This window comes from Alligator sinensis, unplaced genomic scaffold (genome assembly GCF_000455745.1).
Source record: "Alligator sinensis unplaced genomic scaffold, ASM45574v1 scaffold833_1, whole genome shotgun sequence".
NCBI classification, from domain to species: Eukaryota; Metazoa; Chordata; order Crocodylia; family Alligatoridae; genus Alligator; species Alligator sinensis.
In genome coordinates this window covers 810,787-828,318 of record NW_005842475.1, presented here as the reverse complement: position 1 = coordinate 828,318, position 17,532 = coordinate 810,787, and the positions used below count along the sequence as shown (strand labels likewise).

The 17,532-nt window shown below is 44.0% G+C and overlaps 1 protein-coding gene across 1 annotated transcript in view; it reads right to left on the bottom strand.

Moving 5' to 3' along the window:
* INPP4B (inositol polyphosphate-4-phosphatase type II B) overlaps nucleotides 1–17,532 on the bottom strand; it is a 554,084-nt gene that overhangs the window by 393,128 nt on the left and 143,424 nt on the right. The window contains exon 3 of the mRNA XM_025212602.1: nucleotides 7,463–7,547. Within this exon, the coding sequence (XP_025068387.1) occupies nucleotides 7,463–7,547 (85 nt within the window). The remainder of the gene's footprint in view (nucleotides 1–7,462; nucleotides 7,548–17,532) is intronic.

The following is a 17,532-nucleotide window of genomic DNA, read 5'->3' as shown; positions in this document are numbered from 1 at the left end:
TTTTTCCTCCCTAGGTGCAGCACTTTGCATTTCTCCTTGTTGAATTGCATTCTGTTGTTTTCTGCCCATATGTCCAACCTGTCCAGGTCTGCTTGTAGTTGTTCCCTGCCCTCTGGCGTGTCCACTTCTCCCCACAGTTTTGTGTCATCCGCAAACTTGGACAGAGTATACTTCATTCCCTCATCCAAGTCGCTGATGAAGATATTGAAGAGTATCGGTCCAAGGACTGAGCCCTGCGGGACCCCACTGCCCACACCCATGTAACCTAAATCAGACTTAACTGATTTCGGTTACATCGGTTTGTGTAACTTGTGTCCTAGATCCCCTCCAGATTCAAGTTAACTTACAGCCCCCCAGCATCCCAAGATGCTTTGCACCTTCCCCACAACTCCACCCGTGCAGGGTGGGTAGACTAGCCTTGGCCCAAACTGTCTGCCCCAGCCTAGCAAGGAGGCGTGCTCTAGCACCGCCACCCTCCCCCAGCTTCTGGCCTGGGCCACTGCAGGCATGTGGCTCCATTTGCAGAATCAAAAGTGAATGTCTATTCACTTGCTTGTTGGTTCAATCTCTACGATCAATTTAGCCTCTGGATTTTTGACCGTCTGTACTTAGCCATAATGTACCAAGGAAAGTTGCATTACTGCAAGAAAGCAAGATCTGCAAATTCCCACCAACTCTGACATCAGTTTTCTAACAGTGCAGTGGCTTTAGTTTTCTGTTGAACAAAATACCAGGAGGTGACAACCCCTGTTTCACTGCAGTAGGTTTGTAATTTAATAATGCTAAATATGGATTACAGTCTCACTCTACAGCTTTTTCCAGTATACATTTTATCCTGTCACTGTATTTCCTTAGTCTGTTACAAAGAGGCTAATAGGAACTAGTGATTACATGTCTAAAGCCATGCTTCCTTACAAACTGCTTAAACTCATGCCTACCATGCTGAGATCTATTGTCAGTCATACTATGTTTAGTGAATATGGATTTGATGTGTGAGACTGCCTGTTTAGCTGTCTTAATTTCTAATAAGGCTCTCTCAGGAAAGTAAGATTAATCATCTAACATAGGGCTGTCCAACTTGCAACCCTTGAGGGGTTAATTTGCAGCTGATAGACTTGCACCCAGCTGTTGTTCCCCCCATAACGCTAGCTGCATCAGCAGCCAGGGGCTCTGGGTTCCAGCCCCACTCCTCTGGCTTCTGCTTCCTGCCCCAACCCCAGAGTGCAGGATAGTAGAGCCTGCAGGGCCAAAGCAGCCTATGGCACAGAACAGCACAGGAGTTCATTGTTGGGAGGCCCATGTGAAGAGCCACATGGAGGAGAGGATTTACCCTCATGCTGTGCAGCCCTGGGGCCTGTGGCCTGTGCTGATCCGGCTCCTAGCTTCTTAGAAGTTGAATAGCCTGGATCTAAGACACATACAAGGTTTGTGCAGGCAGTGTGAGTGAAACTATGTCACTCCACTCCCATTTTTAATAAGTTTCTTGATACATACACCATGTTTTTCCAGCTATCACCATACTTTTTGACAGATGGTATTGCACAGTCCTTTTTTGAAGACAACTTAATTTTTACACTTCCTGTCTCAGAGCATCAGGACTGGGCTCTTAACCTTCACCCTTCAGTTGTTTCAATTCTTAAGATTTGCATCTCATGTTCATTGGACATCTTTACACAGTAGCTAAGGACATACAAAAATCATGATTTTGAGATTTTCAGAGAAACAGTGATTTTAGGCAGGCTCCGTGAAAAAGTGCCAGCCCCACAAAAAAGCACAGGGTCTGTGCTTTTGGTGGGCTCCCTGAAGAAAAAAAAAAAGTAACTCACTAAAAATAAAATGCTGGCTTCCCCGCAGCCAATCAGCAACAAGGGGTTGGGGCCACTGGGACCTCTTCACCAATCAGAGGCATGGGGGGAGGGGAGGTCCGCACTCTGCCCATGAAAATGGCTGCCTGGCCTGCAACCTGCCTGCAAAATCAGCTGGCAGCCACCTTGACATCAGCAGACCCCTAAAAATAGTGCACAGAGGCTGCTGGTTCAGATATCATATTAGGCACACATTTCCCTATATAATTCATTATACCCAGCAAACTTTGGATCTTATCCTTGACTGTGGGAGTATGTATGCTGAGGTATGAATCTCATCTTCCCTGTAAATTATCTGCAAATCTTGCTGTTTTAAGTTTGCTACCAGGTACATTAAATTCATTAGAAAAATGCAAATTCTGTGGTTATTTAGCTTAACCTGAAGCCCAGCAGCACTCTGGAGGTTCAATCTCTCACTGTTGTTGATAGGTGCTACTTGGGTTCTATGTTCAGCAGTAATCTTGACCTTTAGACTGAACTGAGTAACTGAATCAGAAAAGCAGCTAAGAATTTCAGGCTATTACAGAACTATATGTGGAATAACAGCAAACTATCAGATAAGGTGAAGATACCAATCTACGAGACTTGTGTGTTGTCAACCCCGCTTTGTGGTTCAGAAACATGCCAGGCACGTAAAGAGACTGAACACCCTTCACGTGAGATTCCTGCATGTTTAAAATCCTGAAAATAAAGTGGGAATAGACAGAGGTACTTGAGGGTGCAGGACTGACACACTTAGAAACCACTATGAAGAGAAGGTTGCGATGGATTAGCTATGTCAGGAGAATGGGAGAAGACTGTATCCCCAAGAATTTGTATAATGAGATTCAAGACAGCTCTAGAAAGTGGGTTTGCCCTCTGCGGCAGTACCACAATGCATGCAAAAATTATACGAAGTCGTTCAACATGAACGTAGAAAGGTAGGAGGAATGCGCAGAATCCTGTCTGAACTGGAGGGAACCTCTGGCACTGAGTAGAGCTCAATGTAAAGTGGTTTTGATCCAGAGGATGGAAGAAAAGCGAGAAAGAAGAGTCTTGTTACATGGTAATTTTAGGTAGCTGCTGGAGCTCTTAACCCCTAGACTGACTACATATTAACATCTTAAGTGTCTTAAAGCACTCATTATTCATTTTAACTTTACAGTACTCCAGGGCAGGATCATCTCTAATCTACCTAATTTTGTTCCTATTCCATTAATTTGTGGCTGGTCTGCACAGCTTTTTTGCCCAAGTTGAAGTCTACCAGCATCCTAAGAGACAGTGGCCAAATGGGGATGCAGGGGTATGGCAGGGCCATGTCACCCCCAGGAAGATCTGGTAAAGTGAACACCACAGCCTCGGAGTGCCTGGCAGTCGCAGTGCCCCCACCCACCACTCACACTGGCTCTGCACCCAGCAGGGGCTCTGCTCCCAGCCAGTTCAAACTGTGGGGCGCAAGCAGCAGGGGAAAGTGGAGGCACTTATTACACAATGCTGACCACCTAGAATTCAAGGTACTTAAGGAAGTGAACTGCTCTTGGAATCCTTAGCACAAAGTGATTTCTGAAGAACAGATGATACTAAGCACAGAATTAAGTATGAAGATAGCCTGAGAGGAAGAATAGATCAGCTAGAGTTCTCAGCAGAGCTGAACATATCTGGAAATTTGAAGGATCACTGGAAAAAGTTTAAACAGCACTCCATATATGCAAGCAATGGGTGCCAGAAGAAAAGGAAGACAGACAAAATTACAGCTTCTTTTCTGGAAATAGCCGATTCTGAAGCACTTTGTGTTCTCCGCGTTCAGTTGACTTTAGCAGAAGAGGCTAACAGTGAAATTGTATGATAGAAATTTACATACAATTTGAAATATCTGAGAGAGATATTTCAACTTTTGAGTAGTAAAAGGAAAAGGTAAAAACTTAAAACATTATCTTTTTCATGAACTTTTGGTAGATTAACCAACTCCCTTATAAGAGACATCCTAGTGATTAGAATCTGGGGACAAAAACTTAAGGAAGACCTGGAGTTAACTCTTGAGAAAGCAATCAAAATTTGGCAAGAAAGGTAAATTACCTAGCTTAGACAAGTTCTTGAAGGGTTGACAATGCTTCAACACTGTTATCATAATAGAGAATCCAAACTGCAACAGGAACAGAGACCTGAGGTGGAAACGCATAGGGAGGGTAAAATTAGAGTCCACAAAACAGCAAAGGGAGCTATACACACCATGATCAACAGCACAAACTAAGACAATTATTGGCCTTTGGGAAAATGATACAGGAACTACATTGCTCCAGAAGAGTTAATGAATACTAGCAGAGTGTCTATAGCTTGCGCAAAAGGTAACAACCCTACCATTAGCTCACAGAAATGCTCTACAGGACAAATAACCAACTTTGCACCAGAAGGTAAAGAGACTATCAGGTGTGAAAACAAATGTGACATTTATTAATTTAAACTTGACTTTGGTACACAGACCAGTGTAGTGCCAGAAACTGGGGCAAATTGTGCCAGCTGGGGCAAAATAACCCTACCTGGCTCCTCCTGGATCTGCAACCAAATCAATATGATTGCTATTTACGAAAAAGATACATTAATGTAGATATATTACTCATCTATAATTGATCAAGTACAAAATTCTGGGGTATTTTTGGTGAAAATAGGGTATCAGGCCTTGGTTCAGGAACCAATCCTGCATTTATAACATTGTTTCTTATGTGAAAATTGGTTCCGAGTTACGTTTCGACTTAAAACGCAGTTTTCAGGAACCAATTGTGTCATAAGTCCGAGGACTGCCTGTATCAGACTTAACTGATTTAGGTCAAACCGCTTTATAGAACTTCTGTCCCAGACCCCTCCCTGGTTCAAGTCAACTCACAGCCCCCAGCATCCCAGGATGCTTTGCAGCCCTGGGCTGAGCTGTGCTGTCTGCTCCAGAGAGCAAGGTTGGCCCTGCCCCTCTGCTCCCTAGCTGGAGCACTAACATTGCTCCAGCTGGCTTAGAAGAGGGTGGGGGTGGGAAACAGGGCTCCAGACTGCAGCCTGGTCTGCCTGCCTAGAGTGGAGCAGCCCCTGCCAGTCTTTTCCCCCACTCACCACTAGAGCAGAGAAAGTAGGGTGGCCAGACCCTGGGGCCAGGCAGGCAGAATGAGGCAGAGGAAGAGAGGGGGCTTTAAGCCCTCTCCCACTGTGTGAGACTCCAGCAAAGGGCTGTCTGGCAGGGAGGCACAGCAGCCCCTGCCAGGCTTTTCCCTGCTTAAGCGGAGGGGGCATGGCCAGATGCCAGGCACATGCTGGCATGCTGAGTCAGAGGGGAGGGAAAGGGGGTTAAAACCCATTTTTGTCCCTCAGATGCAGTCTGCCTGCCAGGGACACAGCAACTCTTGCCAGGTTTTTCCCTGCTGCCAGCTCAGCTGGCCCTGGGCTGGCACACTGAGGCAGAGGGGAGTGAGAGGGGGTTGAAACCCCTCTCCCTCCTCAAGCCCAGGTCTGCTGGCAGGAGTGCAGCTCCACACTCCCCACATAGCCAGATGCCGGCTCTGGGCCGTCATGCTGAAGCAGAGGTTTAAAGCCTCTCTCCCTCCCTTCTGCCTCAGTGTGCTGGCTTGGGGCCAGTGTCTGGCCATGCCCCCAGCCCCTCCACTCAAGCAGGGAGCAGGAAAAGCCTGGCAGGAGCTGTTGTGCCCCTGCCAAGCAGACCCCTACTGGGGTCCAATGAGAGTGAGGGGGTTTAAGCCCCCCTCCCCCCTCATCCATCTCAGCATGCTGGCCTGGGCTGGGGTCTAGCCACACACACCCTCCCACTCCAGTGGGGAGCAGAGGAAAAGACAGGCAGGGGCAGCTTCCCCACTCCCAGGACATCCCAGCTGAGGTCCATGCAGGCCAGCGTGGGGGTTTAAACCCCCCTCCCCAATCATACTCAGCAGGCCTGCCAGGGCCTGGCCATGCCTCCCCCCCCAACCCCAGCTCATGCAGGGAGTGGGAACAGTCTGAAATGCTTCTCTCCCAGCTTCCCTCCAGCCTTCTGGCCACTGCCAAAGGGAAGGTTTGCGCTAGTACCCCCAGGCTCTAGCCTGAGCCACTGCAGGCATATGGCTGCATTTTAAGAATGTGTATTTACTTGCTTCTTGGTTCAATCTACAGAGTTTAGACTAACCTGCAAAGATTGAATCAATTCAACCTGGGGCTTTTTGACCATCTGTACTTAGTCAAAAAGTCTTTTTCAACCAATTGCTTCACCTAAGGTACATGATGCATGGTTTAATCCAGATCTTTGAGAGGCAGTGTTTAACAGTTCCTTAGAAAAGTACCCGTGAAAAAAATATTTCAAAATTTAAATAAATCAGATTTAAACTACTTATCTCACAAATGGTACTGAACACAGAGAATCATCTCAGGGCTACAGCAAAGAGATTGTTTACGTTTTTTCCTGGTAGAGTGGATTTTGGTGCTTGTATAAGGGAATGATAATAACAAGCTTGCCAATAACAACTTAAATCACCAACAACAATTATATCCAGATCCTAAACATGTCAATGAAGTGTAAATTACTTTGCATATAGTTTTGCTAGTACATCAGCATCCTGAGCTGCAAAACTCCTGCCAAACTAATCCTATACTTCTCCTGAGAACCAAGAGTCAACCAAGTCTAAATGTGTCATTTTGTTTGTGAGATGCATACCAAAGACATATCCACCAAGTGCCAAATCCTCGATACTCCCTGAAGTAGACACAAAACAGATATAAGCATTTAAATTGAAATATCCACAAGTTAAAGGCTTGTGAATGAGTCCAACTGTACCACTTATGTTTCACTGCATACCTTAAAATGGTTATGCTTTGGGAGAACCTGCTTGGCACTGAATAAAAGAATCATGACACCTCAATCCAGTTAGGTCTCAGCCAACTTTCTTTCAGAATGTAGGGACCATAAGAGCTACCAAAACATGGTAAATTAATATAAGAGACTTTAAAAGTTGGTCATAATATCAGCCCAACTTTGAATCACAGTAATTTCAACCATAATAGCAGCTGGTTGACAGCAATCCTGTAAGCCATTCTTTCAGAGACAAAAACTTATACTTAAATATTTATAATAAAAAACCCTGAAAATATATTTTTACAAGTGAAAACCTTTATATTTAAAATGCTACATTATTCTAAATTATATTTATCTATTGTTCTTGAAAGGATCCACTAAATGGAGAATTAGTATATACAAATGCCAAAATTATAAAGGCAATGTATAAAACCCACATTTCATGAAAGATGACTGGGATTAAAAACAAATGATCATGAAAAAAAATTGAATTGTTATGCACCAACTCAAGACCCATATTGTACATTATTTTTAATGAACCAGAACATTAAACCCATATGTTGTTGTCAAAGGAGCTACAACACATATGGCTTTTCTTTCAATTTCAGAAAAGGCAACAAAAGCCATTTGATATTTTCTTTTTAGACTTGAGATAAAAACAAGTGATGCCAAGATGGATGTTTGTGTATTGGACAACAAGATTAAAATGTTCAGCAGAATTTCAATGATTTTTCTAAATACTGACATAGGAACACAAAATGAATGTTATGCACACATGGAGTTCTATCTTACTTACTGAGAATTATTGAAACAACTTTTTTATTCCTGAACTCCACAATCCAGCACCGCTCCAGAATTACCACTTCACAAGCTTCAGAACTCTGTAAGAGATAAAGATGACAAAATGTTAGGATTTTGAACCTAATGGGAAGTCCTTCTGTTAGTGCATTCGCAGCCAACATATCCAACATGCTGATGTAGCCCCGAGGAGGCAACCCCTGCACTTGTGCCAGAGCACACCATGTGAAGGCATTTTGCTTAGCACATGTACCTTGGGGCAGACCGTGCGGAAAGGGCTGGGGCTGCACTGCCACAACAAGGATCAGGCCCCTAGCAGCTTCCCCACAGTCTGCCACTGGCACACCAACATCTTACAAGTTGAGGTTGTGGGTGTTTTTGGCACCCTGCCCAAAAACATTGCCAACCCCTAACATAGCCTATAGATATAAAGGCAACAAAACATAATAGTTGCTAGGCAGATGGATAAGCCATCCTTTAATTACTCTTCTGTGTCATTCTGCTTCAACTCGATAAACTATTATGGGCAAAATTCCTGAGAAAAGATGATACTAGAAAAGAAGATGGAAAAACACAGTAGTCAAATTTTCTCTTTCTTGTCCCTTTCTTAGTCAATGTTAGATGCCAAGAAATTTCTAAACAATCAGCCTGTTTCTTTCCAAGTACTTAACTAATAATATTAAATAACATTTATTAAATAGCTAGTATGGACTAAGACCAGATATTCTGGTCAAAAAATAAAATATTTTCATACCAATAAAATTAATTGTGACATAAAATAGATAACCTGTAATAGAAACCTTCATTAAATCTCTTTTTATAAGAGATATTGTCATCTTTGAAAACTTGGATGCTGCCTCTATATTCCAGAATGTATAACTCAGGTAATGGTAAGTGATTTGGACCACTGTAGGGAAGGAAGCTGAAGTTACTAGTATAATGTTCTTTTCATTAAATCCCTTTTTGAGAGGATGAAGCTTCTTTTAGCTTTAATAAATGAGATTCCTATTCAGATAAGTGAAGCTCTCAATCATCCCTTCACAATTAATCTCCTTTTTTCTTGGAGTTTTTATCATCCATTCTTTATCCCCAACATCTGGTAATAAATAACCATTAGAGCACGGCTCTTCTATACATTTCTTCATTACTAGGATCCTGATGTCTTGCAGAGCCATTCCTCTATTTGACTGAGCTTAAGAAGTGCAGAAGTTAATTATTCCATAAATGTGCTTGCTTCAGGCACTTCTATACTCAAGGAGATTCCAAGGACAGGAATGGATCTCATTTTAGACTAGTTTTCCAAATGTGAAATTTTTTGTACTTACTTTTGCTATTTTTAAGAGATTACTCCATAAAATACTTTTATACCAATAACAGCTGCTTCATAGACATGAGCTTGCTTTCCTATTTCATTTTCTGTACTTGTATTATGTGATTTGGCCTGTCAGATTCATATGCCAAAACTGTCATTTTTGCTGCAGACGGTTTTAAACGTATCCTTAAAAGGATGGCCTGATCCTGCATCCTTTACAAGGGAGTCTTTACTCCCATAAGAATATGGGACTTTTATGGGAGTGCTTGCATGAGTGAATATTCTTTGTAGGGGGGGAAAAAGGTTAACAGAATAGGGTCTGGAATACATGTGCTTGAATGTTAGGTTTGAAATGGAACCAGGAAATTCTCAGTCTAAAGGAGTAAGATTAAATGTTTCACAAGGCACTTTTAGTTGAAGAAGTTCATATTGACTATTTTTCTCCCCTTGAATTTGTTTATAATATAGCAGATTTTGTGGCCAAAGGTACAATAAATACTGTGGGCTTCTATCTGTAAGTAATAGATAATCAGAAGAGGACAAACCTGGTACATTTCTTACTTCCTTTTTTCTTTAAGTCCCCAATCAAACTATCATATTAAAGAAAATGCAGCGGGTATGGTATGTAAATGTATTCAGAAAGCATTCACTATATGAAAAATTATTTAGATTGGCCTAGTAAGCTGCCCTGTCACACACTGAAAACCAGCCAATGGGATGTTAAAAAAAAGAAAGAAAGCGGGAGGGGTGGAAATCATAGGACCACAGAAAAGTAGGACTGGAAAAGACCAGGCCCCCATGTCTCAGCCAAGTGTCTGTCTAAACCTGCAGGGATGGAGATTCCACAACTCCTCTAGGCAGACTGCTCTAATGTCTGACCACCCTCATAGTAAGAAAGTTCCTCCTAATCTCCAACCTAAAATTTTCCCTGCTGCATCTTGAGACCACTGCTTCTAGTCCTGTTCCCTACAGCCACAGAGAACAGCCTGTCTCCATGCTCTGTATAATCACCTTTCAGGTATTTGAAGACACTTACCAAATCTCCCCTCAGTCTTTTCTTCTTCAGGCTGAATAACCTTAGTTCTTTCCACCTTTCCTTGTAGGTCTCATGTCTCAGGCTCCTGACCATTTTTGTTGTTGCCCCATACTAGACTCTTTCCAAACAGTCCATGTCCCTTTTGAAATATGGGGTCCAAAACTGGACCCAGTACTCCAAGCGAAGCCTCATCAGTGCTGAATAGAGTGGAGGAACCACTTCCAAATGATGCTTATCAATATAACCCAGGATGCTGTTGTCTTTTTTTGCAACAAGAGCACGCTGTTGGCTCATTAATCTTACAGTCCACTGTGTCATATTGAATGTAATATTTGAATGTTTGTAAATAGTCGCCCATTAGCCAGTTTAGGAAGAAGACAAGATTCATCTTCTTATCTAGGCCATTGTTTTGGTCTACGTGCGGAAGGTCCTGACTTTCCTCAAAGTCTTAACTCTTGAATTAAAGGGTCTTGAATTCTTGAATTCTTTAAACTCTTGAATTCAAAGAATCTTAACTCTTTGAATTAAAGGCCTCTTTAGAGGCCTTTAACAAAGTAACATAAAAATGACCATTAAACAAACATCCCACATTCCAAGAAATCAAACCCTAGGAGCCTTTTCAAAGATTGGAAAGAAAGGAAATTCCTCAAAGTAATTAAATGATCAACAAAAGAAACTGATTACCAAGCAAAGGAATATGTTGAGTAAGATCCGAGCCCAAATTTGGGAGTAGTGACAGGTTTGGGTAGGAGGGGCCCAAGACGGCAACTCACTCAATAAAAACTGTAACCTACTGTTCCAATTTGGAGGTAACCTCACTTGCAGAACAACGAAGGAAGAATCGCAAGTGTAGGCTGGATCAGACTGATCACCTGAACCACCCTCTCCGTGAACACGAATCTCTTAGTTCACGCTGAAGCTGCGGAGCACCCGAAAGGGACTGAAGGAAGGGGACTTAGTCCTATCAGTATTGAGGCCAGCCCATTGAACCGTACTACTGAGGCCAACCCATTAAATTGTACTACTGAGGAATGAAACCATATTTAGGTGTTTGGCTTCTCGGAATTCTAGGATTGTAAGTATATTATGAAAAATAATACTATTGATTCCAATTCAACTTTTAGTTGTAATTGTAATTGTTTTAAGGAAGTGCATTTGGAGCATTGTTTCTGATATATGTAGTTATTGTGTTCTTAATGTTTGTGATATTTCTTAAAGCTAAGCAGTGTTATATGCGTAGCAAAGAATTTTAAAATTAAATTGTGTTGTATGAATTAAGTGTGCAATCATTGTGAAATCGTGCAAGTAGCTAAAAATTTCCCCAGCCAGTGCATCAAATGAATCAGTAAGTTGTGTGGGATCTTCTCTATTCCATAACCCACTAGAGAGAGACTGTAATTCCCAGGTCCTTCTCCACAATTCTGAGCCAAGTCAGTTATTCCCTAGCCAGTATTTCTGGGTGCAGTTATTCCATCCCAAGTGCAGGACTTTGTACTTGTCCTTGCTGAATCTCATCTCATCGATTGCAGACCATTCTTCCAGTCTACCCAGGTCATTCTGAACCCTAGCCCTGCTTTCCAGAGTGTTTGCAGTTCCACCCAATTTGGTGTCAGCTGAACATTTGCTAAGCATGTATTCAACCCCATCATACAAATCATAAATGATTAACAGCAATATAGCGAATCAGGGTATCAATAAAGTGGATTGTGTCAGGTATGTTTTACTAACTCAATGGTTTTCAACCTTTTAAAACTCAAGGCACTTGTCAAGAAATGTCAGCTCTTAGCTTTCATACATTTCTTGACTACAAAAAAATAATTGCAAGTCCTTGATTGTGCTATTTATGCTTTTACAAATGGTCTTGCTCTGTTTATTCTTGGAAGACAAAGACACAAATTTAGCTTTCTGCAATATGGGGAAGACTCGGGAAAGGGAACAGGAAAATCCAAAGCACACCACAGGGAAAAACAAGTGATTATGCGTTAAAAAAATAAGCTTTCTTAAATACTGGAAAAGCTCAGAAAGCATTAGTGCAAGTTAATTTCTTAAATAAAAATACAAAAACTATACAACAAGCCTGCAGTCAAAGTTAACAACTAAGTAAGAAGGAATAATAGAGGCAGCATTTATTGATGGCTGTTCTTCAGTGACATGCCCTTCAAGTATTTAATCCCCAGGCAGCAGCAATGACCAGATGAGTAAAGATGACATGCTTAAAACTCTTGGGCCTCCCTCTCAACTACAGTACACTTTGTGTAAAATATTACCCTTGATTTGAAAAGATGAAGAATTGTGATTTGGCAGTGCTTTATACCAACCATGCACAGGCATATGGAACTGCACAAGGTATAAGGCACCAAAACAAAACAAAACAAAACATTTTCCTCATTTACTAAAGCTAAACTGTTTAACACTACTGATTTGAATAAAGCTAGAGGTAGAGACAGTAGCAGGCAAGATCTGAGCTCAGGGGCTAAGTACAGGCAGTCAAAAAGCCTGAGGCTGAAACAATTAAATCTTTGCAGGTTTTTTTTAAACTGCATAAATTGAACCAATAAGCAAGTGACCTGACATTCACTTTTTAAACAGGAAAGGCAGCCAGCCCCCTGCAGTGGCCCATGCTAAGTCGGGAGGTGCTAGGGCACACCTCCCAGCCTGCTGGCCATTGCAGAGAGCTGGAGACCTCAGATTCCCCAAGCCATGCCCCCTCCTGAGCCTCCCCTTGAGCTGAGCAAGGGGTGGGAAGGTAGGAAAACCCACCCATCCTGCCTGGCACCAGATCCCCAGCTGGGAACAGCCCAGGAGGGAAGAGGGGAAGCTGAAACTGAGGGCTTTACCCTGTGCCTCTTCTCCCCCCCCGGAGCAAGGCTGGAATCTCCTTGCCATGCCTCCTTCTCAGCCTCCCAGTTGCCTGAGGCAGTAGGGGGGGAAGTCTGCACCTGGGCCTGGCTCTGCCCCCAGAGCAGGAAGCTAGGAGCCATGCCCCTTCATCAGCCTGGGGCTGGCTGAGGGAAGGTGGGAAGGGAAGCTCACAGCAAGGGCTTGACTCTGCCCCCACAATTGGAAGCTAGGAGTCATGCCTATTCTTCAGCCTCCAGGCTGATTGGGGAGGAAGCCCGCAGCAGGGCTTGGCTCTGTCTCCCCCAGACCTGCAAGCAGGGCTAGAGTCCCCTAGTCATGGCCCCTTCTCAGCCTCTGGGCAGGCTGAGCATAGAGAGGGGCAAAACCACAGAGGACTTGGCACTGCCCCCCCACCCCCCAAGCTGGCTGGGAGGTGGGGAGAACCCTGTACCGGGGCTTGGCTCTGACCCCGCAACCAGGAGCCACAGCCTCTTCTCAGGGCTGGCTGAGGGTCAAGGGAGGGAGGGAAGGAGGGAGAGGAGAGGAGAAGCCTGCACTGGGGCTTAGCTTGCCAGGAGTCATGCCCCCTTCTCAGCCTCCCACCTGGCTGGAAAAAGGGAGAAGGCTACACAGGAGCTTGGCTCCACCCCCCCAGAGCTGGGAGCAGGGCTGGAGTCCCTTGCCACACTGTCTTCTCAGCCCCTGGGCCAGCTGACAGGGGGGCATGGCTCCCAGCTCTGGAGGGGCACTGTCAAGACTTGCCGAGGGCTTCTGCCCCTGCCCTGGCCCAGAGCCTGAAAAGGGGACATGGCAAGGGAACTCCAGCCTGCTCCTGGCTCTGGGAAGTGCAGCCAAGCCCCGGTACAGGCTTCTCCCTCTTCCCAGCCAACCGGAAGGTTGAGAAAGGGGTATGGTTCCTGGAGAGCCAAGCACTGGTGCAGGCTTCTCCTTCCCTGCCTTCCCCACTCCCCTCTCCCTTCAGTCATCCCACAGGCTAAAAAGGGGCTATGACTCCTGGTTCTGGGGGTGGATCCAAGCCCCGGTGCAGGCTTTTCCCCATCCCCTGCCCTCAGCCAGCCCGGAGGCTGAGAAGGGGGCATGTCTTTCAGCTCTGTGGGGCAGGGTCAAGCCCCTGCTTCAGACTCCCCCTCTCTTCCCCAGGCTGGCAGCACCCAGCTGGGGGTGTGGTGCTGGCCCAGAGAGATGAGTTCTTTTTCTTCCCACCCCCTCCTCACCCACCTGGAGTGATAGTGCTTTGGCTAGGGAGCGGTGGGTTCATCTTGTGGATCATGTCTGAATACCTAAGCTTGAAATCCTCAAAAGTGTCAAGTAGTGTTGCAGGGGTTTAGTGAAGTAGTGTTAGGACTCTTAGGTGTTCAGACATGATCCACAAGATAAACCCAGAGATTTCAAATTGGAAGTCATAGTGTTAAAACATTCTGCCCTATTGTGGTCTTTGAGTTCTTTGCAACAGAAGAATTGCTCTGTTATTTTACCGTAGTCAAAAAACAAGTGAAATTAAGAGCTAGCATTTTCTATGAGGTACCTTGAGTCTCTTGAGGGGGAACATTGACTCTAAAAACGTTGAGAAGCACTGGTTTAAACAACTGTAAGCATTGCTTAGCTGAGCAGAGATTGCCCACTCCTGTTAAGTGGTATTTTCAGTCCAAGCTTAGGTTGCTCCATGTCATCCATAGAGCTCTCAGCAGAATGCAGAGGATAGTTAACATACTCAGAAAGGGAATTTCAGAAGCTGACCAGGGACAGGGGAGCAGGGCCACATGGAACTAACTAAAGTAACTTTGAATGAGTAAGCTTGAGTACCTAAAGCACCACAGCTATGCTAGTGTGTCACTGTACAGCTGTTTATAAAAACTCAGCTGCATTATGGCATGTAGACATACTGAAGTGGTTGACTTAATCTGTCACCAAAAAAATCACAAATACAGGCACCTCGCTCCACTCAGGTTCAACTGCAAACCTTGTCTTGATGTTAGGTTACTAACAATGGTCAGCTGCTGAGGCAGTGATTCCCTAGCAGCTAAAAGCATCTTTTTACTGCCTCCTGCTCACTATACTCCTTCCCTCACTCACATTTTCCCCCCGTCCCTCCAGGTATGAATACTGTGTTAACCTTTATCTGACAGTAGTATATATGCAGCCTTCCTTTGGACTGATGTACAAAGCTCTTTAATGAGACGTAAATAACAAAAATAACTAAAGGTATGCAATATACCTGAATATGCTGAGTATTTTGAGGTTACAGAGTAACCCTCTGTAATGGAAAAGGGAGTATCTCTTGTTCCATGGCTGCTGGGGATTGATGTACTTGGGAAAGCCTGTACTAAAGAGTAAAGCAGTATAATCACCTCCTCTCTCCAATTTCTACCCAACAACCTCCTGGAAACTGAAGGTAATAGATCATGAAAAGGTAATAAAACAGCCAAAAGAATGGCAGAGGGTAAGCAGTCTCTTATGGTATTCTATAGGGTCTCTCACTGGTTGCAGCCTCCATGGAGGCTTTCATGAAAGCTAAGGTGTGTCCAAAGTGCTAAAGAATCAGTACACAAGTAAAATAGTTTCCAGTGGAAACAAAGATCTTCCAGTGGACACAACCTGGAGATGAAAAATCTATTACTAGAGGATAAATAGTCCTAGCCCATTTGTCCTCACCCTACCAACTCATTCATTGTCAGAAAACCTCACTCCCATGAAGTTCTATGTTCCTTCTTCCTGCTATGTGCATTCACATAAGCAGCTTCAACCAGCCCATCATGCATATGCATACATACACAGATTAGATTCTGTCTTGCTATAGTCCATTTGTGTTGTTTCAGCAGCAATGAAGAGTCTAGAAAGTCACTGGACCACCCTAGTTGATAATTCCTTCAAAGCAGCAGAGAAAGAGAGACTGGAACAATAACTTACCAGGCCAGCTAAGGTGAAAAGGTATATGTTTAGCAGTCTAACCAGCAATGAGTAATTGTGTATACCCAGTATAAACAATGTGGGACACTAAACCTATGAGAACTTCAGGTGTATTTCCAACTCAAATTTATGCCTTTAAAAAAAGTCAGTAGCTCTTAGTTGATGAAGGTCAAGTTCTTGATGTTTGGAAATGTAAAAGAAAAGATGAAGCATGTAGCTAAAGATAGATTTCAAATACTTTTACAGAAAGATTACAAAAACTTCAGAAATGGCAATGGTGCTGGAGGCTGGTGGTTTAGTTGTATATGTGATTAACTACAAGCACAAGAGACCAAGGTTCAAGACTCTTCAAGTGTCTTGATATTTAGGAAAACTGGGGCTGTAGGCATTCTAAAGAGTGATATTGTCAAGTTTCTTTGGAGACATGAGTGCAATTTAGATTGTTCATCCACAGTACTGAAGCTTGTGTGACACAGCCTTGCAACCTCAAAGTAATCTGCTTGCCCTTCCACACCTCAAGATGATGCACAGTAATTGATCACTGGGTACAAGGAAGAGAAGGTGGCAGGAAAGGAAAAGATTAAATAAGAAGGAAAAAAAGAACATGCTTTTTCTGGGATTGTCCCAAAACACCTTAGTTGCTGTGATGGGAAGTTGCCATGTGCTCCCTGTCCCACCCTCCACGAGGCAAAAATTAAAGCTTCAGGGCCAACGTTAACTACATGTTATTTAGATGAGATATGCTCTATGCTCTGGCACATAAAAAGATAATGAGGAATATATTTACAAGTGAAATGACAAGAGCTGTAATCAAGGGACACATTATGCGTGTCTGATGGATATCAACTTTGTTTATGAGCATCTGAAGGGGCCTAAAAGTGTTATCTTGGTTTAAATACCTAGCCAGCTTGTTTGGATGAGACTTATATGATTTACTCCCACAAAAAGGAGATCAGAATCAGGGCTACAGTAGATGCTGGCATCCAAAGACATGGTTATTCCTACCATAAAAACAACTATGGAAAGCTTGTTCAGTGATTTATTTTATTAACACTGATCCAGCATAACCAACTGGCATTGTGCTATTTCATTATGTTGCACAGAAATAACCTTAAATGAGAAGCATAGAGCCAAGACTTGGGTTAAAAGACCAGGCCTCCAGAATGAGGAAACTTTTGCAATTTTGGTTTGGAGGAAGAATTTACATGATTTGTGTCTCACAAACCTGTCCGTGGGATGCCCTATAGCCCCAAGTTTCTCCCTGCTGTCCAACCCTTATCCCAAAGAACAGACCAAGGTTTTCCCTGGGATAAGTAGTTATCTCTGCAAACGTCAGCTCTACTGCCTTTATACCAGACCTCACCGGTGCAGGAGGGGAACCTCTGCCTGCCCTAAGTGGCCTTTCCTTGGGATTGTGAAAAACAAGAAAAACAGACCATAAGTTTAGAGACAGAACAAAAAGACAAGTACATTTTCTTACCCTCTTCTCTAGCTACCACCTAGCCTACCTGAAATCCTGTCAGTATCTCCAGAAAACAGCCTTCCTGCTTATTCTGCCAGCCCAGGCAGCTGGGACCTTGGACCCTTCTCCATCCTTAGAAAAGTGCAGAAGACCCTGGTCACCTTACAAACATCCTTATAATTAGAGTGACCATATGTCCTGGTTTGGCCAGGACAGTCCCAGATTTTATAGGCTGTCCCAGCATCCTGGATTTTTGCCTAAAATTGAAGCAAAAGTCTGAGACTGGTGGTGCCACCCTGCCCACATGTGCCCAACCCGGCTCCTCCCAAGTAACAGCTGGAGGCTGGGCTGGATTGAGCACCACTCCTGCCTGGGGCAGGGATCAGCCCGGCCTGGGCAGGACAAGGCTGGGGCTCTGGCACCTGCATGGGGTCAGCCAGGTTGGCTGCCCTCTGCCAGCAGCCTTGTGCCTGGCTGCTGGGTGGCTGC